This window comes from Gossypium raimondii, chromosome 11, assembly GCF_025698545.1.
Source record: "Gossypium raimondii isolate GPD5lz chromosome 11, ASM2569854v1, whole genome shotgun sequence".
Classification (NCBI taxonomy): Eukaryota; Viridiplantae; Streptophyta; class Magnoliopsida; order Malvales; family Malvaceae; genus Gossypium; species Gossypium raimondii.
In genome coordinates this window covers 46,780,105-46,806,008 of record NC_068575.1, presented here as the reverse complement: position 1 = coordinate 46,806,008, position 25,904 = coordinate 46,780,105, and the positions used below count along the sequence as shown (strand labels likewise).

At 31.6% G+C, this 25,904-nt stretch overlaps 1 protein-coding gene across 2 annotated transcripts; it reads right to left on the bottom strand.

Annotated features, from left to right (window-relative positions):
* Positions 1-10,297: 10,297 nt before the first annotated feature.
* LOC105803557 (pyridoxal kinase) lies at positions 10,298-25,174 on the bottom strand. 2 transcript variants are annotated; one of them, XM_052624038.1, is made up of 13 exons: positions 25,016-25,174; positions 20,172-20,306; positions 19,527-19,625; positions 19,272-19,371; positions 18,195-18,278; positions 17,653-17,726; positions 17,312-17,376; positions 15,987-16,050; positions 15,246-15,311; positions 13,892-13,948; positions 12,605-12,649; positions 12,468-12,521; positions 10,298-10,693 (listed from the first exon to the last, which is right to left on the bottom strand). In XM_052624038.1, the coding sequence occupies exons 2-13, from the start codon at positions 20,250-20,252 to the stop codon at positions 10,553-10,555; spliced, it is 930 nt and encodes a 309-aa protein (XP_052479998.1). In that variant the 5' UTR covers positions 20,253-20,306; positions 25,016-25,174; the 3' UTR covers positions 10,298-10,552. The 2 variants fall into 2 exon arrangements, with proteins under 2 accessions (XP_052479998.1, XP_052479997.1); XM_052624037.1 differs by lacking the exon at positions 25,016-25,174 and adding an exon at positions 20,639-20,837.
* Positions 25,175-25,904: the final 730 nt, after the last annotated feature.

Sequence of the window (25,904 nt, the reverse complement as noted above, 5' to 3'; positions counted from 1 at the left end):
CTTGTCAAAGCTTTCGTTCGATTTTTTTCTAAATTCGCAGAGTTATCCTGTCAGGCATCATTTCTGATACATGATCGTATTGTCTCATGAAAGCCTGTGCCAAATCCTTCCAAGTAGCAATTTTTGTTACGCTTTCATTGATTATACCACTTTGACACCGCTCCTGTAAGATTTTCCTGAAAGCAATGTATTAATAATTGATCATTATTAATATACCCCGTCATTCTTCTGCAAAACATAGTAATATGGGCTTCTGGGCAACTGATCCCGTTATATTTCTCAAATTCTGGCATTTTAAATTTGTAAGGTAGCACCAAGTCCGGAACCAAGCTCAGGTCTTTTGCATCTATCCCATGATAGCTTTCAATGCTTTCTATTGCCCTAAACTTCTCTTCTATCCATTTCCATTTCTCCTCAAGTTGTTTTGGAAGTTCCTCCTTCGCTTTGTCCTTTTCAGCCATCTCATCAAGATCTGGGATAGCAATATTATTCGGGCTATCTCCAGGATTAGAGCCCGCTCCGGGTTGAAAATTTATTGGTATTGAAGCATCGCCTTGGAACTGCTGAGGCCTAACCGACACAGAAGGTCTTCGTGGATGCAGCTCAGTCTGAACCTGCGCGTGCGGAGGCATGAAACCTGGAGGATAAAGTGGTTCGCTATTGTTTTCTTCCTCATTAATAATCACAGGTCCTTTCCCCTTATCTACTCCCTTCAATAATTGTGTCATCTTAGTTATCAGATCATTTTGAGACTCCTGCATCTTTTATTCTATGTCATGCTGAATCTTTTCTATCTGCTCCTTCATTTGCGCCTGCAACTGGTCTTGCATTTCCTTTTGAAGTCGCTCTAGCTTTTCCAGCCTTTGGTCCATAATTTCTGACTTAGCTTGAGTGCCGTAACTTTGTCGGTTTTCCAGGTTAACTGAAATAATTTTATTCGATTAGGGTTCTTTAATGGTCATTAATGCATATGATGTGATGCAATGCATGAAAAGAATGCAAAAAGAGGCACTGATTCTAATTTAACTTCATTAGAAAACTTTACTAGAAAAGAAGTTTCTTTACATAAAACAGATTACATATATGGCTTTGCTCTTACACTCAAAGCCTTAACCTTTCTAAGAAGCCAAGCTAATTCACGGCCAGTCGACTCACTCGTACTTCAAACTTAATAAATCACCGAATCGCTAGGGTCTCAAATGATCACCACTTGGCAGCTTGAGCCACCGCCTCGCCCATAATATAATCTCTTTCTCTGATCTGATCTTGAGATTGATGGAATTGCCCTTGCCATTGCTCATTACTTTTTTCTAGAAGCTCTATTCGGAGTTCACTATTTTGCAATACATCCTCGAGCTCTCCTACTTGTCCTTTTAATCCTTCAATTTTGTCTAAGCTTGCCTTTAATTCAACTGTAGAATTACGACTACGGTATTGGTAAAGCGATCTTTCTAGTTCTGTTACTCGGACCTTCAACTCCGTCTTCTCGTTTTGGCAGACTAGTAGACTCTCTCCTAAAGTAACTTCTCGAGCTCGAGTATCCTGAAATTTCTTTTCCCACTAATTAGCTTTTGTTTTTTCCTCCTGAATTTCCTGTCGCCGTTGTTCTGGCGTTTTACCCAAGCCAGCAGTTCTTATAGACCTACGCAGCTTTTTGTAGTCCGTCTTCAGGCTGTCTAAATCTTCTTCTGCCTTGTTCTTTCCCTTTCTCAATTTGTCGGCCTCCAGTCTTTGAATGTCCACATCCAGTCCTAACTGTAGTTTTTCTTCCTCTAGTTGCTCTATCTTCTTCCCTAACTCCAAACTCCTCTTTTCAAATTCTTGTTTGATGATTTCTATCTCAGAGGGCAATATTTGTAGGTGCTCCTCTAAAGATCGAGCAGTTTCTGGATTTGATGCTGGAATATTACCGTTGACCCTTTGATCACGCCACTGACTATACTCGGGGGTCATCACTGGTCCCACAGCTAAGATTTTCATTCGACGAGTCTGGTTCCAGGCATTAGACATTTCTCGAACCCTTTTCTTGTAATTGTCCTCCTTATAGGAAAATTCACAATGGGCCAACCCCTGTGTTCTGGTATGAATTGTCGTGATCTAAACTATCTTGATACGAGTAGAGGAGCATATCTGATAGCTCCCCATATTCCGAGCAGAGGAACCCAGTCAAAATCTCCACACCGGTATAAAATCTCATCAGGAATTAGCCAAGGAGCCCTCCACTCAACATCTTCATCTTGGAGATTCTGGAGTATCGCCATCCACTTTTCTTCTGAAACGTCATCCCGTCTTGGCGTGGTTACCAATTCTTCTAGAGGAGAGTAGCTATCAGAGAATACCCGATAAGAGATATTTTCTACTTTCCAGAAGTGGCTATGAAACCATGCTAGTAAGAGCTGAGCACATCCAATGAACCTTCCCTCTCCAGCTCTCCGGCATGCGTTCAAAGATCTGAAAGTTTCAGCCAGTATTATCTGAACGGGAGTAACCCCTTTACCAAGCCGATCAAACAGATCAGAAACGGCCTCGTCTATATGTCCTAATGCTTTGGGGAAGACCACTAATCCGTATATACCTAAAGCGAAGACATCGACCCTTTTCTTTACATCAGGATGTACCAGCACCAAATTTCGTAAGCTTTTCCAAGGAACGCATTTAGTATCGCCTTTCTGTTGGATTCGGGTAGCAACCCACTGCTCACTCATCCCAGTAATGTTCATTAATTTCTTTAATAACGGAAGGGCCCCAGCAGCTCTAGAATAAGCCTTGTCGACTTGAATCTTTGGGCACCGAAGCAAGGTCGTATACTCCTCCACAGTAGGCGTCAAGTCCACTTTTTCAAAAGTGAAACAACCATAAGCGGGATTCCAAAATTGAGCAAGGGCTCGAAATAAATACTTGTCCACTTTGACACTGAGCAGATAAGGCAGGTCACCGTAGTTGCAATAGAACAGCTGGTTGGTCTCGACATCCCATTGATCCTGACTTCTTTCATTTCTCAAGGTCATTCGGATTACACCGATCTGGCGAAATCCCACAATTCGACATGTGTCCCTTGGTAAGACTATCGCCTTTCTCTCGTTGTGTCGTCTCATTTCATATTCGCACAAACAGATTATCTTCTACTTTATCAAGAAACCCTTTTCCATGATAAGCTTTCTATCTAGATCTTGAACGTGAATCGACACCTCTTTTAGAATGAAAATGCCATGCAATCACAAACAAACAAATCAAGATTAAACACGAACAATATCTAGAGTAAATGATGATAAATAAAGCATCCATTTGGGTAAGAACTAAGGTTTGGCGGAGTTCCATCTAGGTGGGTTCCTATGGCTCACTACATGTGGTTCGGTTCTAAAGTAAGGGTACCTGAACCAGCAGATTCCTCGATCCTCACCCATTATAGGCTCATATGGACTGAGTTCAGTTCAGGGGAATACATTTCCCTATGGCCATGCGGAGATGAAAATCTCACGAAGACATAGGTACGGATGTATCCCGGAAGCGATTCACTATCCCATGCGGAGGTGAAAACCTCACGAAGGCGTAGTTTCTCACTCCCACTTAAAAGGTGTGACCAACGGTCATGCAATGCAATGTGCAGAGATATAAAAATTTAAAATACAAAACATGATAAAAACTATAACTCAAAACAAATGAAATGCAATGAGAGGATCGTATATTTAAACCAAATTTTTAACTTCCGAACAAAAAGACAAGAAATAATCAACTCGTGGCTTGACTCTCTTATTTAAATCCCCAGCGGAGTCGCTAAGCTGTTGACACCATTTTTTTGGATGAAAACGAGGTCGACTTGGGTTTTGAAAAATGAAACGGGAGTCGCCACCAATCCTTTTTTATGAGGTGTGATTGGATCACCTCGAAAAGTGGTTGTTTTTAATAAATTGTTTGATTTTATTAAAACAACAAGTTTGGTCCACGAAATTTAGAAAAACGGGTTCGGGAGTCGGTTACGCACAAGGTAGGATTAGCACCCTCGATACGCCCAAAATTGGTACCTAGTTGATTACTTAATGTCTTAGTGTCGAAAAACTGAAAACTTTAAAGAAATTTAAAAATACGATCCTTGTATTAAAATGTTGAAAATGTTTGAGTAAAAGGGGCATATTTCACGTTAATCGAGGAATAGAATCATATCCAGTAAGTTAGGACACAATGTCTCAAATTCCCGATATGCGAATGAATGCCAAAATTTTACTTATTTAAAAGATTATTTTATTATCTCGGGTTTAGAAAACGAATCATGCCCAGTAAGTTAGGACACGATCTTTTCTTAATTCCCTAGATCGTTTTAAGATTTGAGTTTGAAAAGATTCGTGTATTTAGATTTATTATAAAAATCGAAACCCAGTAAGTTAGGGTACAATTTTCTCGAATCTAAACACGAAACGCCATTTTTTAAACAAATGTTGTTATCGAATGAAATGAAATACGAAAACCGTAGTAAAAATGCGAAAGCTGATAAAATCATAATGCACGCAGAAGTATGAAAATGATGCGAGCAATAGCAGCAATACAAAATAAATAGAAGTCATACTTACAATTATAGAAAAACATTACATATACAAATAAATTAAAATATTTATTCAAAATAATAAAGAATATGAAATAAATGAGCAATAAATACAAAATAAAACAATAGTAAGGAATAGAAATATAATGTATATATATATATATATACGTATGTTGAAATTATAAAGTATAAAAAATACATATAAGCGGTATTAATGTGTTTATGAAAATGAAAATATGGATATATACATATATATATATATATATATATATAACAATTTAAAATGTATGAAAATATATAAGTACATCTAAGTTATAAAAATAGGTACGTATGTATATATATATATAGATTATAAAAGGGTGGGTACATATATAGGTATGTGTGTATACATACAAATATAAAAGGTTACGGGAATATATATGTACATAGAGCATAAAGTATCAAATATAAATAATATATAAGTATATATATAAAAACAAATAAAAATATGTACGGATACATTGTAAAATAAATAAAAATATGTGTAAATATATGTAATATAAAAGCCTGTATATTATAAAAGACATATGTACATATATATATAAATAGCAACACCTAAAGTTTTAAAAAAAGGTACAAGTAAATGAATAATAGTTACTAGTAATAATAACGTTAATAATAATAATGATAATAATAAATGATAATATATTAAAATAATAAAGAAAATGATGAAAATGTTAAAAAGGGGACTAAATCGGAGTAAAGTCAAAAATATGGGTCGGAATCGAAATAAAAAAACAAAAAGGGACTAAGTTATGTAACGCGCCAAAAGATGGGGGACCAAAATGATAAATACCCCGAAGCCGCAAAATGCTACGCTTAGACGTGGACTAAAATGAACCAAAAATAAAACTTTGTGGCCGAATCGCAAATATGCGGAAAACTTCCACTAAGCGCTATAAAATCAAAAGGATTAATTGAAAATATTCCATTTTAAGAAAGCACGCGATCCTTCCTCAGGTAAGCACGCGGATCCTACCTCGGTCGGGTCACACGCTGGTTGAGGGTTTTAAGCGGCGCCGTTTGGAGCCACTGATCAGACTCCAAACGGCGTCGTTTCATACATCACACAATTTCAAAAAAACCTAACCTGATAGTCTCCCTTTTATTTTTAAACCAAAAGAAAAAAAGAAAGAAAATAAATAAATAAAAGAAAGAAAACAGAGAGCCGAAATAAAAAAAAAAGGAGAACAAAGGGACATCATCGCTCCAGCAAAGTGCCGATCGGAGGCCCTCTCCCTTCGCCACGACTCCGATGATTTTGGAGGAAGCAAAGGTTCGGGCCTCTTCCCCAGGTACGCTTCAACTTTCTTCTTTCTTTTAACAGGTAAACACGAGATTCAAAAAAAAGGAAAGAAAATCCAAGCGAAAATAGAAAGAAATAATACCCAGAAAAATTACCTTTCAAAAAAAATTGTTTTTCTATTGATTGTGCGTAATACAATATGCGTGGGTTCTTACAATATGTTTTTCGTGTGTATTCGTGAGTCCTTTTTTGCTTTACTTTCGTGTAAACATAACAAATAAATAACAAAAGTATATGAAACGGTATATTAAAGCGAAAATAAGACTAAAATATCAACCTTGAACTGATTTTTGATTCTCCGAATGTAAAAAAATCCACCCCCGTAAATACATGGTTGATGCGGCCTTTTATAGCCGTTGTTTTTTTTTCTCTTTTTTCTACTGTGTTCTACTGTTCTTTTCCCCTGTTCTCTTCTATCGTTCTCTTCTATCGTTTTGGTAAGGTCAACGGGTATTGGAAGAATAAACCTAGCCTTTTTGGTGCAAAGCCGGTCGTGCTTCGGGCGTAGAGTGTGCTACAAAGGCACGAGGAGATGTACGGCGCACTGAGGCTGCTGGTTGTGATGCTGAATTGGGCTAGGGTTTTGCCATCTTGGGCCTCTGTTGTGTTTTTATTTGGGCCATGGATTTTGTCTTAATTTTGTTTATTATTTTGTGTTTTGTGTTCAAGGCCCGGGTAAAATTGAGCCCGTACATTATATATAGCTTTAAAAATATAACCCTAATTTTAGGTCAATGTTCAAACTTTGAACATGCACTATAATTTTAGGTCAATTATACATATACCAACAATTAATTTTAGGTCAATTATACATGCTCCATAATTTCTTTACTGTTTGGGTGATTGATAAAGAAATGAAATTAAAGTTGCAACGATATCAAAATAGAATAGATACTTTTTGCTTCGTGTGTTCTAAATTATATATCATTATTAAATTAAATTTAATATTAATTATTTTAAATTGTATAAATTCATATAAGAAAATTTATTATCAAGAATTTTATGAAATTATATATTATTATTAAATTATACAAATTCATATAAGATAATTTATTAGTTATAATTATTTTAAATTTTATTAAATCTTATATTTTAATTAAAATATATTTAATATTAATTATTTAAAATTATCTTTTATAGTATAATATATTATGATTTGAGTAAATTCATATAAGAATATTAATTATTAAGAATTTTATTAAATTATATACTTTAATTATAATATATTTAATAATAATTATGTTAATTTATATTTTATAGTATCATATATTATGATTTGAGTAAATTCATATAAGAATATTGATTATTAAGAATTTTATTAAATTATATATTTTAATTATAATATATTTAATAATAATTATGTTAGTTTATATTTTATAGTATCATATATTATGATTTGAGTAAATTCATATAAGAATATTGATTATTAAGAATTTTATTAAATTATATATTTTAATTATAATATATTTAATAATAATTATGTTTAAATATGATTAAATTATTTATTATTGATAATAATAATCTTATTAAAATTTAAATAACAATAACAATAATCATTTACCAAAACAAATTTATGCTAAGGGTATTCTAGTCATTTTAGTTTTTTCCATTATGCTATTACACCTCTATTCCATTCAACCAAACACAAGATTACTATTACGCCTCTATTCCATTACATTCAACCAAACAATTGATTTGCTATTACACCTCTATTCCATTACGCCTCTTTTCCAATACAGCGAACCAAACGTGCTCTTAATATAAGAACTTCTAGGATACTTTTATCTACAAAGTTTAAATCCTAAATATTTTAATGTTATATTTTAAGAGTAGCCATGAACAAACTAAACTCAATAATAAGTTTGATTAAAATAATGTAACAAAATACATGTAAACATAATTTCAATTAATTTTCACATTCACTTTTTGTCCAACCATCTATATTTAAATTCAAAATCTCAAATTTATATTCTAAAAAAATTTACAAGACGAGTTTTATAAGTGACATCTTAGGCTTTCGTCACCAAAACAATGCATACGTTTTTACAAGCATTAGTAAAAATTCATCAAGAATTTTTAAGTTTCGGATTAAATTATAGTACTGTAATTTAATTATTTTAATCTTTATGTAATATTATCACATGTATAATATAATGTCAACTTGTTATTTTCAAGAAATATTAAAAACGTGTTATTTGAGTTAAGGGTTTAATACCTACCTTTAGAGTTATGATTGAAATTTTGAATTTTTAAAAAGTAAGTGGGATAAAATGATACAATTAGAGAACATAGACTAAATCCACAACTTACGCATAGTATGAGACTAATAATAAAATTTGACCTAATGAATTTAATCGCTATCATTTGGGTCAAGACTAAAATATATAATTTAAATGACACATTATTAAATTTAAGATTAAAGGAGTCTACGTGAGTCTATTTTAAGATTTTTATCATATAAAATTTAAATAAAACGAAATGTTTATTTATTATAGATGAATAAGTATAGGCAACAATCTCTATATTTAGTGACAAAAGGATTATGTTATTTAATCCCAATCAACCCTATATTCCTCCCAATTATTAAAAGAAAAATCTACTATAAATACTCGTTGAGAATACATTATATAAAAAAGAAATAAACTCGTAGAACTTCTGTACATGGTAATGGACCCATTTAAATAGGGTAGTTAAGGACAAGTGTGGACCATTGCCTTCAAGAAGTTCCAAAAATTTTCAAAGTTCAAATGTGTTCAATGGTGACAATTCCTAGGCAATTGACAGAATTTGCTTCCCAAAAGTTGGACCCTAATTTATGTGTATACTATAAAATATTGGTGAACGGAACTAGAATTGTATTGAATTGAATATATTGGTCTACCAAATAACAAACAGTCAAATATCTATTTTCTATGTTCAAAGTTATAAAATCTAATTTTTGGACAACATATTGGATTAAATTTTCATAACCTTCCCCTTGTTCCCCCTACGCTGCATAAATAGATTTCTTCGTCATGTTTGTACGTCATATTAATAATTATTGTTTGTGTTTTAGTGTCGGAAATGATCAGAAGTAGTTTTTTATTGCATATAGCCACAGATTTGTTCATAAACACAAGCAATTTTTTTTATCCGTAATTGGTCGGGTTTAAGGATTTTTCACATTTCAGACCGAAAGGATTTGAATTACTCTTTATGCAATAAATTTTTTTATTTATTTAAGCTTAACTACAAAATTGATATAAAAATCTTAATATTAGTTTGAAAGTGAAAAATGAAATTACCACCTCTACTAAAAAACTAATTAATCCCCATACTTTCACCTAAGTAAACCTTAGACATATACTGGCCTGAACATCAAATAATGACGTGAAAATAATAAAACATATGATGTGGGCAAAAGAAATAATAAAATACTTGAAATGTGAACAAAATACAACAAATTTGACGGCATTTTAAACAATAGTATGTTTAAGCAACACAGTGGACTTGCATTTTCGACAAAATAGTATTACACCTTCCTTCCCAAAGCTTATTTTACTTGCCACTATGACGACTTAATGACATAATGAACTGAATCTATTGAACATCCACCAAGGATGGGTAAAACCGAAATCAGATCAAGCCGATGCAAAGACCGAATCATCATATTTAGAAGGAAAATGAGTCACTTTGAAGAAAGCTGACTCGAAAATCTCTTCCATGAGTTAAGATTCTTAGAATATCTATTCAAAGTAATACATTCTATTGGTACTTAGTTATCAGGCCGATGCAAGATTGAATCATAAAAAGCAAGGCTTAGCGACATATTTAAACGGAAAATGAGTCACTTATGAGAAAGCTGATTCAGACTTTCCTTGAAGTGAAAAGTAAAGATCCATGAATTCAGCTTCTTAGAATAACTATTCTGTATCTATCGCTACTGGAAGTACCGCATTCTATTGTACTCAGTTCCAAGTAAAACTAAATTACATCAAGGCAATGCAAGATCGAAATGAGCCACTTCAATGAAAGCAGAGTTGAAAAATTTTTCTAAGTGAAGATTCATTAATTCAGCTTCTTAGAATATCTGTTCTATGCTATAGGTATAGAAACTACTACTTCCTAATGTACTTAAGTTCAAGTAACATCAAAATCAGATCGAGCCAATGGAAGATCAAATCATAAAAGTATTTAAATGGAAAATGAATGGCTTTGAAGAAAGCTGACTCAAAAATTTCTTCAAAGTGAAAGGTGATGTGAAGATGAATATATTCTTCTTGGAATATCTATATCTATATCGACAGCTATTGAAAGTACTACATACTGATGCACTTAAAAGTTCCAAGCAGAACTGAAATTCAGTTGGCTCAATGAAAAATCAAATCATAAAAAACAAGAGATTATAACATATTTAAAAGGAAAATGAATCGCTCTGAAGAAATCTGAAATTTTCTTCGAAGTGAAAGGCGAATATCGCAAATTCAGCTTCTTAGAATATATATTCTATATCTATAGCTATTCAAAGAACTACATTCTAATGTACTTACTGTTCCAAGAGTCTTATTAGTTAATTATCTCTTTTATTTATTCTAACACGATAATATAAACTTGTAGCAAAATACCTTTTACAAAAAAACAACAAGAGGACTATTGTAGTTCAATACGGATTACTCATCATCTATTGGCTTTCAGGTGTATTTATGAGCTTTGAATGTCAATTTTGGTTGGCGGATGTCGTCTTGACTCTGAATCAACCGAATCTCTAAGCTGCTTGATTTCGAATCAAATCCAGCACTTGTATAGTCATTCAATGTCCTCTGCAAAAGTGCCTACATGAAAGTTGAAACATGAATTAAATATGATTTTTAACATAAACCATTTACTCAGAACAAAACTGCAAGGGTTTTGTTGATTAAAAATGCTGAATGAAACTGCACAAGATAAAGGTAGTTTTGCCCTCATATGTAAGGTTCAAATCAAACCCTCAAATTGTAAGGAGCTTGGGCTTAAAACGGCAATGGTTTGCTGACGTTCCAATAAAGCTGCACAAGATAAAAGATAGTTTTTCCCTCATATATAGGGGTAAATCGAGTGAGTCAAGCTCAAACCATAAGAAGATCAAGCTTAACTTGAAATTCAAGGCTTGAAAATAGACTCAAGCTCGATGAAGTTTCACTTTTAAAGCTTAAGCTTAATTCAAGAAAAAAGTCAAACTGCTTGAGCTCACTTGATTAGGTTTGACTAAGTCTTTTACCCGGTAAAAAATAAGTATGATTCTCATGCTTAACTTCAAACTCAATTATTTATTTCAAGTTGAGAAATTTTTTTAAAGAACTAATTAAGAATAAAAAATATTAAAAATAAAAAATCCAATTAAGTTTACGAGCTACTCAAGTCAAACATTAAAATACTCAAATTCGAATCACACAATAGCTTGTGTTACTTGAACAGAAGCTCAAGCTTGACTTGACAATAACCAATTCAAAGTTGAGTTCTTTTTCAAGCCGGACCAGAATACTTGCAAGCTTAAGTACATCATTTATATCCTTACTCATGAATGCCTACGGTTTCCACACACTAACCTTAGATACTCAAGCAGTAGAGCATGACCCAAACAAACATCTCATCAGAGCCCATAGCAAGGGGTACTATAAACATTGTATCTCTATTAATGGCCACAAGAAGAAAAATGGGGAATCCAACAATTGCAACTGTGTGGTATTAATGTACAAACAATTTGATACAAGGCCCAAATTTTAAAACCTTCTTAATTTAATATATGTTTATGTCCTGTAAGCTGTTCCAAAGTAGAATTCACTAATCAAATAGCATCAACCCATGATTCATTCACATCAAGAAGTTTGAAGTGAAAGAAAAGGCTCTGTATCCTAGTTCTGGTTCATGGCTTCAAAATGGCTCAGCCTAGATCAAAAGTGCAGTCTAATCCTTTATAGCTTCAAAGATTACAAAGTTTATCATAAACTTTCTTAAATCAACTCAGGGCACTTTTCTACTTAATAATAAATAGAAGTAAGCATAAACAACCAAGAAAAGGTGCACCAATTCATTCCGTAGTGTTCAATTTGATCAGTTCTTATTGAATTCAGTTAGATTTTTTATTTTTATAATATAAAAATAAATATTTTATTTCTAATGAAAAGAAAATTGTATCAGAAGACATTCTTTTAATTGTTTTGAAAGACCGATGAATCAAAGCGATCAAACCAAAGAAAGTTGGTTCAGGTCAATTAGGTTAGTTATGGCATTCAACTCAACTTTTAAAAACCAAAATGCTGCACAATAATTGCAATTTTTTTCCCAAAACTGAGCCAAACCATTATCACTCTTAATAATGATGCAGATTGAGTGCTTTATCACAAAGTACCATTTGCACATTAGATTTTGAAAACAATAATGAAGATTCCTATGCATATTCATTATTAGAAATGCTGATGAAAGTGTATGTAAGCTTGAAAAATGATGATCAATCATTGCTACTTAAACATGCAGACAGAAGAAAGGTTTTTCATCATTCTAGAAGTGCATTATGTTACTCTGATTATAGATACAAGAAAAAACCCTCAAGATTATAACAATCAATACCTGCAAACTCGAAACTGCAAGCTCTGCTGCCTTATCAAGGTTGTCAGGATATTTCTGAGCAGAGCAAAAAGCATATGTCAAAGAAACTATACTTTAATATACTGATTTCAAGGCAGGAGTAAAAACAAGAAAGTTACATTACTCCACCCAAGTAGAAGTGCAGTCATTAGATCTCCTGTTCCCTACAAAACATTTGGATATTCATCAACATAATTTCCGACAAAGAATGAAGTACAACTAATAAAAGAGAACAGAATATCAATATCCTACTATAGTCGCAAATAAAGCTCACATGCAAGCAGAAGTGAGCGTAATTTAAGAAACTTCATGATCTAAAAGAGAGGGAACAACTGAAATGCGTTTTTCTTTCTTTTAAGTAATTCTTTAAAGTGGATGATCAAATCTTCTAGCAGGATTAATTGCACATGTAGTAGTGAAGCCTTAGTGTGTACTATTCAAGAATTAAAAAATTATCAGAAGGTTTAAAAGATATTCCATATGGAGTTCAAGTTCCACCGATAATGTAATATATCAAGGGAACATATGCAGATATCTACAATGGCCCTAATAGGTCTAGAGATCTACTATCTAACCCAATACTCCGTGGCTCTTTCAAGGATACACATTCCATACATAAAATGCCAGGTTCGCAATCTTAGTAGAGGTCATTACTATATAGCAGTTAGGTTAAATTGTGTAAAACAAAATGCTGCTTCAATTACTAATCCAGAAAACTACTCTATCATCGCAATCCCAGAATCTTCAGTCTATTTCAACCCCAAGAATAAAACCAAAGCCTGAGTAGACAATTCCTTGAATCTGTCTTATGCCACTTCCTCAAAACAGCTTAAAATAAAACTGTTATGCTATGCACATAACAAATTGCTATACTTTGGCCTTTTTCAAAGCAGCTCAAAGATTTGATTACAAGACTTAAACCTAAAGCTCTGAAGTTCCAATCTTGTGTAGGCAGAAGACGATAGGGGGTCCAAGTGTACAAAAAACTAGTAGCGCCTCCCTCCAAATGTTCTGGTTTTCATTGAATTGCACAAACTTTAGAAGCAAGCCAGTAGTTCATTTAATTGAATGTTTTTACTTCATAAAAAGTTGGTTTTTTTTCCTTTTTGTAGCTTCTAACAAAATTACGTATAAAAGCTGAAGTAACAGTACTTTCTTACTTTTTTATTCATAACTGGATAAACAATTTGTAAGAAGATGAAAGTAAGTGTCAGAAAAGCACTGGTTTAAGGTCAAACTTTGGGTCCAAAACTCAGCAACAACTAGGCTTTCTAACAATCCCAGGTATCAACACAAACAACCATAAGGGGAATGGTGCGCAAAAAACAAGATAGAATAGCCTCAAGACTAAATTCTCAAAATATGGAAAGGTTCATGCTCAATTTACAACAGGAAACTTCGCATACCGTAAAATATGCAGGAATTCTTGGTATGACAATCTTAAACTGCTCAGGAGCTTGTTCCTATCAAACCAACACCACAATAAACAGAGACAAGCTTGTCAGCATGCTTGACCAGTTAAGAATAAGACAAAATAACCAACCTAAAGGGTGTATTAACTTACACATGAAAAAAAGGCATAAAAAAACAAAGCAAATATTGTTATTTATTGTTGCATATTTTGCAGATATTTATGAATCTATAAATCATATTGGAGTCAAACATTACCACAGAGTTAAAAAAAATTTAAAGTGAGTGTAATCAGAAGCAAAAACCATAAATTCTACCAGTTGAATGTTGATTTTATAATTTCATTTGGTACAGAGAAAAGAATCACTTTCATTTACTGCAACAGTTTATTTCTCTTAACCCCCCCCCCCCAAAAAAAAAAGGATCAAAAAGAGTAGCAAATACATTTTTTTTATATAAGTGCTTTTTGGAGGTAAATAGCAATCAATGATAAATATGAACTAGTCATTTTCATTCAGCCAAACTTCATGCACCGCATTGCAATAACATTAATTAGGAAATATCTCAATTTCAAATAAGTTTTCACTTTGTAAATGGTACAAATTTATGAATGAGGTACTTTATCCCTTACTCTCTAATTTTACTCTTTAAATTTCACAAAAGCTAGAGGGTGGCCCAACCAAACCAATGCGATTTTTATGAAAAAGAAGTGATATTCTACATGTTGGTAAAGTAATGGAAAATTTTATCTACTCTTATGAAAGCAGAAATCCTGTTAAGCATACAGATACAGTGAGACAGATATTCAAGTTGAAATGAAGGGAGGTACCACTTTTCTCTTCTCAGTATAAAGCATGCATGTGAAATTCTTAATACCTACTAGAGTCATCGTAGCTAAGAGTCTTATATTGATATCCTTAATCTTTTTATCATAATGAACCCACAATGATCACTTCTATGGTAGCACAGATGGTACTGGTAGGATGCTAACCCTAAAATCCATCATATGCTTCCTTATTTCAGAACAAAATATCAGAAACTTATACCCTTATACTTTTACAGTTTCACTCCTTCATCAACAGAATACAAAATATTCAGCCCTCCTTTGAATCTTCAACTCACTAGGAAAGACGCTTAAAAATCAGGATACAGTCCTCTAACCAAATATATATCTTTATAACAAAATATTAACACAAACAAGAAGCGGAAATTTCATGAAAAAAATGTCTGTTTAGACCTTCTCAGTCTGAAACATGTTTAAAAAATGCACCAGATACAAATGACAGATTTTTAAATGAACCTGCAGCTTTAAATGTAAAGTCAAGCAGATCACATTCAGCAAAAGACTACCTTATCTTTCTGATGACTGCCAATGAGAAGAAGATTACCATCTATATTGATGCTAGTAATCACAACCTGAGACAATCAAAATTCACAGAAAATGGTGTGAAGGATATATGAGAACTAAGTTCTAAAGACAGGAGCTAAACTGTGGAATGAACCATATAATTCTATATGTACAGAAAGATATTGCTAGGTTTTCTTATGACTTCAAAAGAAAAACTGGACTGCAAGAGACCACAAAAAAAAAAAAACAGTAGATTTATTATAAAGTAATTTTCCACCAATCATAATATGAGCCACAGAACCCATTCTACCTTCTTACCATACAAATTGCAAAAGTTATTTGAGAACAATGGACTACTATCATCTTCTCCAAGTATCTACATCTGCATGTTTGTGTCTCTACACTCTACGAACATTTTAGGAATAAGAAAATTTCCATACTTAATTTTGAGTTCAAACTTTATGATATGAGCTTTAAAGCAGATTTACATCCCATCAAACCCTAACTTGTTTTTATGTTAGTCTTAAATCTGTCTGTAATCATTTAACCGTTGCCAGAAAATCTGCCCCAGTTTAAATTACATTTCTTTTTCATAAGGTTCTAACAACGGAAAAGAAAAAATTACTCAGCCTTACACTAGATGCAGAGTGATAAGGGAGAATAAACTAAGAAAACTGGTTTTTGCGTAGAAATTCCTAAGCCTTGATAGGTACAAAATGCAGGAAGGAAAACACACACACAACCTTTGAAGGCCCAGCAGCATGAAGAATGTTGCATGCTTTCCGACCATCTGTTTCAGAACCAATCCTGCAGCAACAATATATTCTAAGAAACTGCAACAGAAAGATGCAGAAAAAGAAGGCTTACTACCATGAAATATCACAAGACAGAGGTCTCAAATAGTAACTCCATTCTGATACAAATTGCCATCAAAGCAAAATTGATATAAGGTTTAAATCCTAGAGCAACATATAGGAACATTGGGTGCAGAGAGAGATAACCAAGAGAACAATCTCGTGCAACCTTACGAGACAGACAAGAAAAAGAATACAAGTTGAAAAGAAAACAAACCAAAAACCTCTTCTTAGACCCAAGAAAAAACAAGTTGGACAGTCTCTGAAATGCCTGAAGAAAGAAACTCTCCTTTTAGCCAATATCAAGAATGTCAACTCCTAGCAGGCCAGATTGCATTTTCATTTTTTCAAAGCACGTCCACCCCACAATAGGGTAAATAAAAGCCAATAATTGCTAAAAAGGGCATAGCAGTATAAGCCTACAAATTTTTTGTTTATGGTCCTATTTCTCTGGTAACAATCTATTCATTTGCACTTTAAAAATTTGCTTATCCTGATTCAGCTTTGAACCCGGTGGTTTTGCCAGCAGACAATTATCAAAATGGCGGATGCATGTATAATAATACTAACAACAACAACAATGATACAATTTAAAACCGAAAGGTTACAATCAAGCATACATGAAAGAACTGCTTGTTTTGGGTTTCTTTCGTTCCTATTAATTATCCAAACTAGAAAATCGAAGAACCTCTTGTCAAAAAGCATGACTCTACATCTCATGGTTTATAAAGATGAAATTTTCTTCGAAAGATCTAGTTTGTAAATGAAGCTATACGAAACCCCAGAAATGCTTCTGTTGACATCCCAATGAACTATAATCAGTGATTCATATGACCTCTGACTCTAGGACATACCAGTTATCCCACTCCCTAAATGGTATCTATTTTGTCTTTTGCGCCATGCAAAGGGAAGATAAACCAAGCAATTGCCTTGAAATCATACTGATGCATTGCATTAAACATAAACAAATACAACATTGAAAAATCCAGTTCTTTCGAAAATATAAGGCTTGAGAATTCAGATTTCGGGAATCTTATTTTAGTTCAAATTTTTTAAGATATCAACAATTCTGCCTTCTACATGCAGCTACCAAAGTCCCAAAAGGTACCCAAGAAAGCATAAACTAAAAGGAAACAACATGATTGTATACAGACAATGGAATTTTACAACATAGCAAATGGACCTCAACTATTTTATCATATAGTCGAAAATACCTCAATTTAGTCAACAGTTCTGCTTCAAACTGGTTAGGAGTCAACATTGAAGCCACTGGGACAACCTAACCATAAGGAGTGTTACTAATAAGTTTAACAAGTTTCCAACTATATAATTTAAACAACTAATTGTGCATCAAGATAATTATGCATATTTCTTCTAATATGAATAAACAATTTACTGCTATTTAAGCTCCCAATTTAAAAGTGTAATAAACTAATAGATCAAAAGAGCAATTCCTGATTGTTTACTGTTTATCAGAGTATGAAATAACCAAATCAGCACAAAGGATATAGAAAAGGAACACTTGGAAGGTTTCAGATAAAGATTGATCGCTCACCTTTTCACGATATACTGATACTAGATCTTCAGGAACATAAAGCTTTCCTTCATCACCCATCACTGGATCACAAACTAGAGAAAAAATGACATGTCTTAGAAAAAAAGGGTATCCCTTTTGTTTTGCTTTTTTCTTTTTTGGTGGTGAGGGGTGTACAGTGGATGGGGGTGGGCAGTGTATATCAAGCATTACTGAAATACCAGACAATGTTCCAAGTGGAAAGAATTTTTATTCAGCATCAGATATAGTAAAGAAAAAGGATGAGGAAATTTTTTCTAGATCCATCAAGGCAAGCTTTTTCATTTCATTGTTCCTTTAGTATTAGTTGTTTTTGAAACTTACATTTCTGTCTCAAATTTGTAGTTTCACATTATGTGAACAAAAGATGAAGAATACAATGCCAATTATTTATATCATTATGGATTTGAACAAATCATCTTCTGTGATCATGAGTTAAACTTATTTCAAAAAGGACAAAGCACATGCAAGCGAGTGAGCTTAAAATAAGGTCCAATAGCTTCTGGAGATTAGAGTAGACTTGCCATAAGTAAGATTTGGATTAATAGAGCGAAGCTTGTCTACAACCTCCAATACAGATTTTAAGAAAGAAACAGAGCCAATATAACCTGCAAATTCACCATGAAAAAACTGAAGCAATAGATATTGAAACAGTTAACACTGTTGGCATGGAAATGTGATGAATTTCAGAAATAGCAGCAACAAAAAGTAAATTCGCTTGATGATTACAGAAACAGAGAAATAACAAGTGAATAGAAACAAACAGTTCTGCACAACTTTTTCTATACCAGAAATAAAGAATATCATTTACATTTCTGAGAGATGATTTGTGACATACAACTGCCCAGAATATTCAACTCTAATGTCTCAAAGCAATGATGAATTATCAACTCATTCAAATTAATTAACAATGAAAGCACAAATATATTAAAATGAAGTTGCATTTTAGTTATTTGTTAAATTTTAATTGATTATGATTTTGCCTTTATACCATTTCTATTTACTTGGTAATTTTTGAAAAGTGAAAAATCAAGTTTGAAAGTCAACAAACAAAAGGAGCCTAAACAAATTAAGAGATTATTTAAATCGGAATTTGACCAGAATAAAATGATTCTTATGCCATTCAAGCATTAATTGTTAAGAAACTATTATTTTACACCATTTAGACATTCATTGATAAGAAACTATAACTTTAAATGCAATTTTCTTCCCCCTGGGTCCAGTATCAAGTCAAATATCTAAAAATTAAAAAGCTACATTAAAAAAAAAAAAAGAATGAATAAAATAAACAAAATCCACTACAGAAGCATCCTAGTGAATACCTTTTTGTGACACAAATTGCTAAATACACAACATAGGATGTCCTCTTTACTTATTTTGTTTCCTTTCTCTATAGTGGGTAGATAATTCCAGAGAGAACCACTCATTTAACACAGAAGAGAATCTCTCTTCTTTGTAAATAATGCTATATGTTCCTTTTTCTTTTAAATATTGTTTAACAATCCTGTTTTTCCCCCTCATAGATGAATATTATAACAATCTAGAGAATTTTATAGCATTGAAAAGCTGTCATCATCAAAGAGCAACCAGAAATAAAATACCTGTTAGTAAATGGGTGTAGTACAATAAATTATTTGCTTCAAGGCCTTCTACTAAATCCAATAATTGTTGCCCGTTTAGAACTTGACCCTTAAAAGTTGGGTACCCTGCACAAATTTCAGATAGATTAAACTATGCTAGAAGATGCTGTATTTTGGTCAGAACACCAAACCCAAACTTATACAAGTTTACAGCCGACAGCACTCCATATATCAGGCCTCAGTACTCTGATACTTTCCCAGTAGTAGTATAAGCAGCTTGCCTGTATGATTCGAAAACTGTACTGAATTGATCGGATCCACATCATATCCTAATAGTTGAAGAGGAAAAACTGCTGACTTGTTACCAACATATCCCTAAGGAGGAAAAAAAGAAGAGAAGAAATTAAGTTAGAATAACAACAGAACTTAATAGAAAAAGAGTAATATAGAAATGCTTTTTTTTTTCCACGAGGAAATTAGGTGAAGGTAAAATCAATCATATAATTACTTCACTTGCAAACTTCAAAGGATCCTTTAATTGCTAAAATGGAGAAAACAAGAATTTATTCCAAATGTTTTCAAAGATAGATAAGAATATTTCAGTGTACAGGTAATTCACGATATTTTAAGAACATAAAACAAAATTTGTACCCAGCTCTTGATGATTGAAACAATTATTAGATAGATATTAAGTGCTACAACAAGACAGATAGTGATCAAAGCCAGAGCATTTTCTACTTATAGTACGAATCTAAGAACAAACGTAATTCTCTTAATGCACAGACATTGACGCAGATGAAAAAAAAAAACAAATCATGCTGAAAACAGAATCAAGATTATCATACTGCTTTAAACATTTTCAACAACCAAACAAAGAGTAAAAAAAAGTGCAAAGAGTAGAACACAAAGGAGAAGAAGTACCTGAACTGTGTGAGATTGAATGCTGAGAACTCTACCGGTATTTGATGGAAGAGCCAAGGATAAAATTGGAGGCGATGCCATTTCCGACTTCCTAAACAGCTAAACTGTTCCGATCTTTGACAAGTCCAATAAATTCTGAAATCAATTCAACATCATACAAATCACTAAAACAAAAAATGATAAATTATAAATTAAATAAATTAAAATTTTCCAATGAAATTATTATTATCTTTGCAGTGAAATATTGAGTTTTTGTCATAAATAAAATTCCCAAATCAAAATTAGATATTTATTAATTATTTAAAAAAAATTAAAATCATAAAAAGGCAAAGTAAGTTGTAAAGGGAAGAGATATTTCCGTCCATGTACTAGAGATTTGAGAGAGAGAAGAAAGACAAAGAAAAAAAAAAGCAAGGGCATTTTGGAAAGATTTGGGGGAGAATTAATTTCTCCACTGGGATTCTTACGGCACAGTCGAGAAAAGGTAGAGCGCAGAGAATGCCCCCACCGCGCTGGGCCAAGGTACCTAAACAGCTTCCTAGACCGATTTGGACGCCAATGTCAACTCTGATGAAAAAGAAAAAACACTACTAAGACATCGAGTTCCAAGCTGACCCGGCCTGATATGAGTTTTTTTTTTTTTCCTTTTCCAATCGACATCAGATTTTAGGACAAAGGGAGGGGGGTTTAAATTAAAAATATTACGGATTGTTGAAGCTGATTTTTTTTTTTTTAGGTTCCCACTTCCCAGTGAATACTTGTCATTTTATAATTTTTTAATTTATAAAACTTTACAAAGTATCTTTGGTTTATTTTTGAAAAATCAATATACATAATGTTATAATATGGTAGAAAGAATAAGCACAAAGCAATAAAAAGAAAAAATTAAAACATATAGATTTTACATGATAAATTATAGAAAAATTACAGTAGAGAAAGAGAAATTCACTCTATTGAAAAATATATAATACAAAAAGAGTTCGACTATATCTATTTTAAGGATTAAATAATCCTATTATAATTAATATCTACTAAAAGAAGTATAATCCTATACGAACTTAACTTATGCAGTACAGCATACGACAAGTAAAAGCTATCTAAATTATTTTAAATCTTTTAATTAAATAAAAAATTAAAAGCTACCCCATCGAAAGTTTTTCATTGTTAGTAAACCGAGTATGACCGACAAGTAGAACTCATATTAGTAATCACGGTTTGAGATCCGATCTTGTTATAATGGGAATAATTATTAGATACAACTCCATTGGTATTTTTGGCCCAGGTCGGTATTTAATTTAGGGAACACAAGTCCAGGAACTGGTGGTGGCTACAAACACATATGGATATGGGGTGAGGGGTGAGGGGTGTATTGGCTCAAATGTGGGTACTAGAGGAATGTCTGTCACTTTGATGCATGATACCATTGAAATCGATTCCAACATCTTCGTGGATTTCACAAATGGTGGAGACTCCATGGTGCTAGAAAAAGGAGGGCAGATCTATAAATATCAAAACAATATATATCTAACACCTTTCATTATCTGATAGTTATAGAAAGTTTAAATTTACAGTAGAATTGAATAGAACATCTAAATAAGAAATAAAACTTTCTCAATGTTATTTTTTCGGTTCAAAAGACTCAAATTTAAAACTAAAAAATATCAAGATCCTTATCTCTCTACCCAATCACGAGTAACACCCAAAAATATTTTTACCTTTATCACCCTAGGCAAGATAATAAATATCATATTTGTGAATGTGCCATTTTATGTAATATTGGTATGTATTGATATCGGTTTGTTTCAGATATCATTTTAAATTTATCACTATTTTTAAAAATATTATATATATATATAAATATTTATAAATATCAAAATTAAATTAAATAAATCTCAAATATAAAATGCTCATTAATTATATAAAATACTTTTTCAATAAAGATTAAACAAACTTAAAATAAATAAGGAAAAAATTATTTAGTAAATTAAATAATAAAGTCATTTCAATAACATTTTGTCATTTAAATTTTTAAATTTGTATAAAAATCTAAAATAAATAATAAAATTTTATATTTCAAAATTTATTTTTTACCGGTTGGTATGTAAAATCAATTAGTATGCATTGGACTGCTTAGTATTAATTAGAATTTACACAAAAAATAAATCTAAAATTTGCTGTTCAAGTTTACTACTAAAACAAAATATTCCAACTAATACAAATGATACGAAGCAGAATTGATTACCTCGCACCACGTAGTTTAAAGTAATGTCCAGAGCGTTTACCTTTTGACAAGTGTCAACTTACCTTTGTGTTTGCTTTATTTATTTATTTATTTTAAGGTTAAATTTTAGTTTTGTTAAAATTCTCTATATTTCAATTTTTGATATAGTTTAATATCTGTATTTTTATAATGCCATTAGTAGTCTAAACCACCAATATCGTTAACAATTAAAGTACTAACACCAATTTTTCTTAAGAATATTATTTCAACAAAAAATTATTTTATCAACATGAGTTGGAATGAGTGTTTTAAGATTAAATCCGTATTGACATTTTATTTGAAATAGTTAAGAATGTTATAGATTAACTAATGTTGTCATAATAGTATAGAGACCAAATTTTGCCTCAAAAAGTAGAGGAACTAAATCTTAAATTTATACATTACATAGTAAGGGACCAAATCCATAACATGACTAAAGACACTTTATACCTAACGCAAATTATACCAAATAAAAGTATGGGATTAAAGTTCAAATTTAAGTATGTTAATGTGAGGAGAACGAAAATAAATTGTAGCTAACACGATCATCCCTAATATACATAGTATAACAAAAAATAAACATTCCATACTATCCAATCTACTTTTCATGGATTTATATATTGTAAATTCAACTATTTGATTTATTATTCAATATTGATTCGCAATGCATATGAATGTAAGATAAAAATATTGGCTTTCATTTTAATTCAATAGATTTTAAATCCAAAAATAAATAAATAAAATTTTAAAAATAAGAATATTAAGATTAAATGAAAATATATAAACTTAAAACATGTTTTAATCGTAAAATTTTTATTCTCAAAATAATCCAATTCAATGGCAACCCTTAATAATTTGACTGCCTGACTCTAACTCACTACAAATTCTATTTAAATATCCACTTATGAGAAAAGTATGAACTCTTGGAACGTATTTCATCGTAATTCAAACCGATCCATTTTAAAATACAAAATTAATAGATTGGTGAAAGGCTTGTGTTTAAGTCGACTTCTATTTTTATATTTAAATTTTAAATCTTTATTTTAAAATAAAATTTCAAAATTTTGTTCTTGAAACCCTAAAATCAATTTAAAACCAGTGGACTCACCTAATTTATCTGTTCACACATAAAGTAATCAACTAAATGTCAGCTGCTTTTAAAAAATTTGTGAAAAATAATTTTGAAAATTTTAATTTAAAATTAAAGTGTTTAGTATTTTGTTAAAAATATTTTTTAAATAAAATCTTTTATTTTAAATAATTTATTATTAATATTTTAATATATGAAATATAAATTTTAAACATTTGCAAACAATTAATATTATTTATTTGTAAAATTTAATTTAAATATATAATTTATATTTTAATTATTATTAAATTATAATCATTATAAATTTAAATATTATATATTATATATTTGAAATAAATTTCATAATATAAATATTACATTAAAGATAAAAATGTTATTAGGAGCAAAGTTAAATCAAAAGCACTTTTAGCTTTAAAAATGTATGTATGTTTAGTATTGTTTATTAGGGTAACTATTAAAATGGTCATTTTGTTTGTCTCAAGTTACATTTTATTTATTTATGTTTAAAATGGTACATTTTAGTCACTTATGTTATTGTATTGTAACATTTTAGTCACTGAGCCGCTAATTATTGTTAACGGTGTAATGGAAAGCTAACATGACACATTAAATCATCATTTCAAACGAAAATTTCAGATTAAACCATACAATTGGTCCCTATTTTTCTTTTATTTTGAGCAATTTATTTTTTCTTTATTTTTCATTTTCTTCTACTTCTCTATTTTCCTCTCTTCTTAATTTCTTTTAATGTAGTTTTTTATATTTTCATTTGTTAAAACTAGTCACAAACTCACCTCATACTGAAAAAAATAGATTGTTGAAAAAAATAAAAGTATAGAGACTAGTTTTTAACAAATAGAAAACATAGAAAAAACTACGTTAAAAGAAATAGAAAAGTGAGAAAAATAGAGGAGAAGTAGAAGAGAATTAAAAAAAAAAAGAAAAAGAAAAGTTAAAAGAATATAAAAGAAAAAAAGTAAATTGCTCAAAATGAAAAAATATGGGATCAATTGTATAAATTAACTTAAAATTTTCATTTGAAATGATGATTTAACATGCCATATCAGCTTACCGTTACACCGTTAATGGCAATTAATGGCTTAGTGACTAAAATGTTACCACCCGATAACATAAGTGACTAAAATATAACTTGAGGTAAATAAAAGTGACTATGTTGATAGTTTAACCTTGTTTATTACTTGAGAAATAAAGTTTAAATATGTTAATCTGGATTAAATTTTACCTCCACGAAATGAACCTAACCAAAATTTCGATTCAAATAGGTCAAAGAATCTAAAACAAATACAAAGAAAAGAGAAAAAAATGATAGATGAAAACCCAATTTGAAGATAATCAAATCCACAGAAAGATTAAGGTTACCACCAAAAAGAAAAAGGTTTTCGTAAGCTAAATATTAGAGGCAATTAGACAGTGCCGCCATGTCTAAAAGTCAAAAGTTTCATCATATGACACCAACGGTATAGTTTTACATACCAGGCAATGTTGGAGAAATCACCGGGTCCTGAGAGATCCTCGACGGATCTTGTCAACTCACGGCCTCAACCAAACGAGAGGCTACGGACGTACGGCCGCGTCGGGGCACTGGTTGGCTTCAGGATTTGGGGAGTGGGGGAGATGGGTATGGCGCCGGCGCTTGGAAGATAAGAAGGAAATGAAAAACTCAATTACTCAACTATAAAAAGTAATAGGATTTGAATCAATATATTAAAATCAAGTGTTGACTATTGAATTTGGAATATTGGATTAATTAAATATAATTCTAAAAATACTACAGTTTTTTAGAATAATAAAAGAAACCTTAAATCGCCAGGTCTGTCGAACCATTTCTGGCCGACCTCGTCAGCCCTTGACTGGCTCTCAAAGAACAATTGGTTGGCTGATGCGTTAACATTAAGCTTCTCTGTCCCTTCTTCTTGTTCGTTCATTTTTTTTTTTGGATGGTGATGGTCTGAGTCTACGAGTTGGGTTCTTGGACGACGACTCGGTCTCAAGTTTTTTTGTGTATTGAAGAACAACCGAGTCAGCCATCATCCACGAACTCAGGATCTACCATACCAAAACACATCTCTTCCATTTACAAAGCTTTTCAAACATAACTTTCTCCCTTAAAAAAATATAAACGGAGGTTATGTTCATGTTTTGTGTGAAAATTTTTGGATTTTAGACTCTATATTTCTCTCCCTCGAGTGCAAAAACTAAAAGCAGGAGCTCATCATCCATCACTGACGTATTCGGCCTGAGATTAAAAAAACCAAACCTCCACGAGTTAATTTTGCGCTAATTTAATTAAAGAAATTAAAAAAATATTCTTCCGAAATTAAATTAAATCATTAAAAAATATTTTAATATTTTTATTTTAATA

What these genes read in the sequence shown, in the direction of transcription:
- LOC105803557 (XM_052624038.1), bottom strand. Translation starts at nt 20,252, where the DNA reads ATGGCATCGCCTCCAATTTTATCCTTGGCTCTTCCATCAAATACCGGT. An exon ending in CTACACCCATTTACTAACAG is followed by an intron (nt 18,279 to 19,271) that starts GTATTTTATTTC and finishes GTGAATTTGCAG; the next exon opens with GTTATATTGGCTCTGTTTCT. An exon ending in GAATTCCTGCATATTTTACG is followed by an intron (nt 12,650 to 13,891) that starts GTATGCGAAGTT and finishes AATGTTTTGTAG; the next exon opens with GGAACAGGAGATCTAATGAC.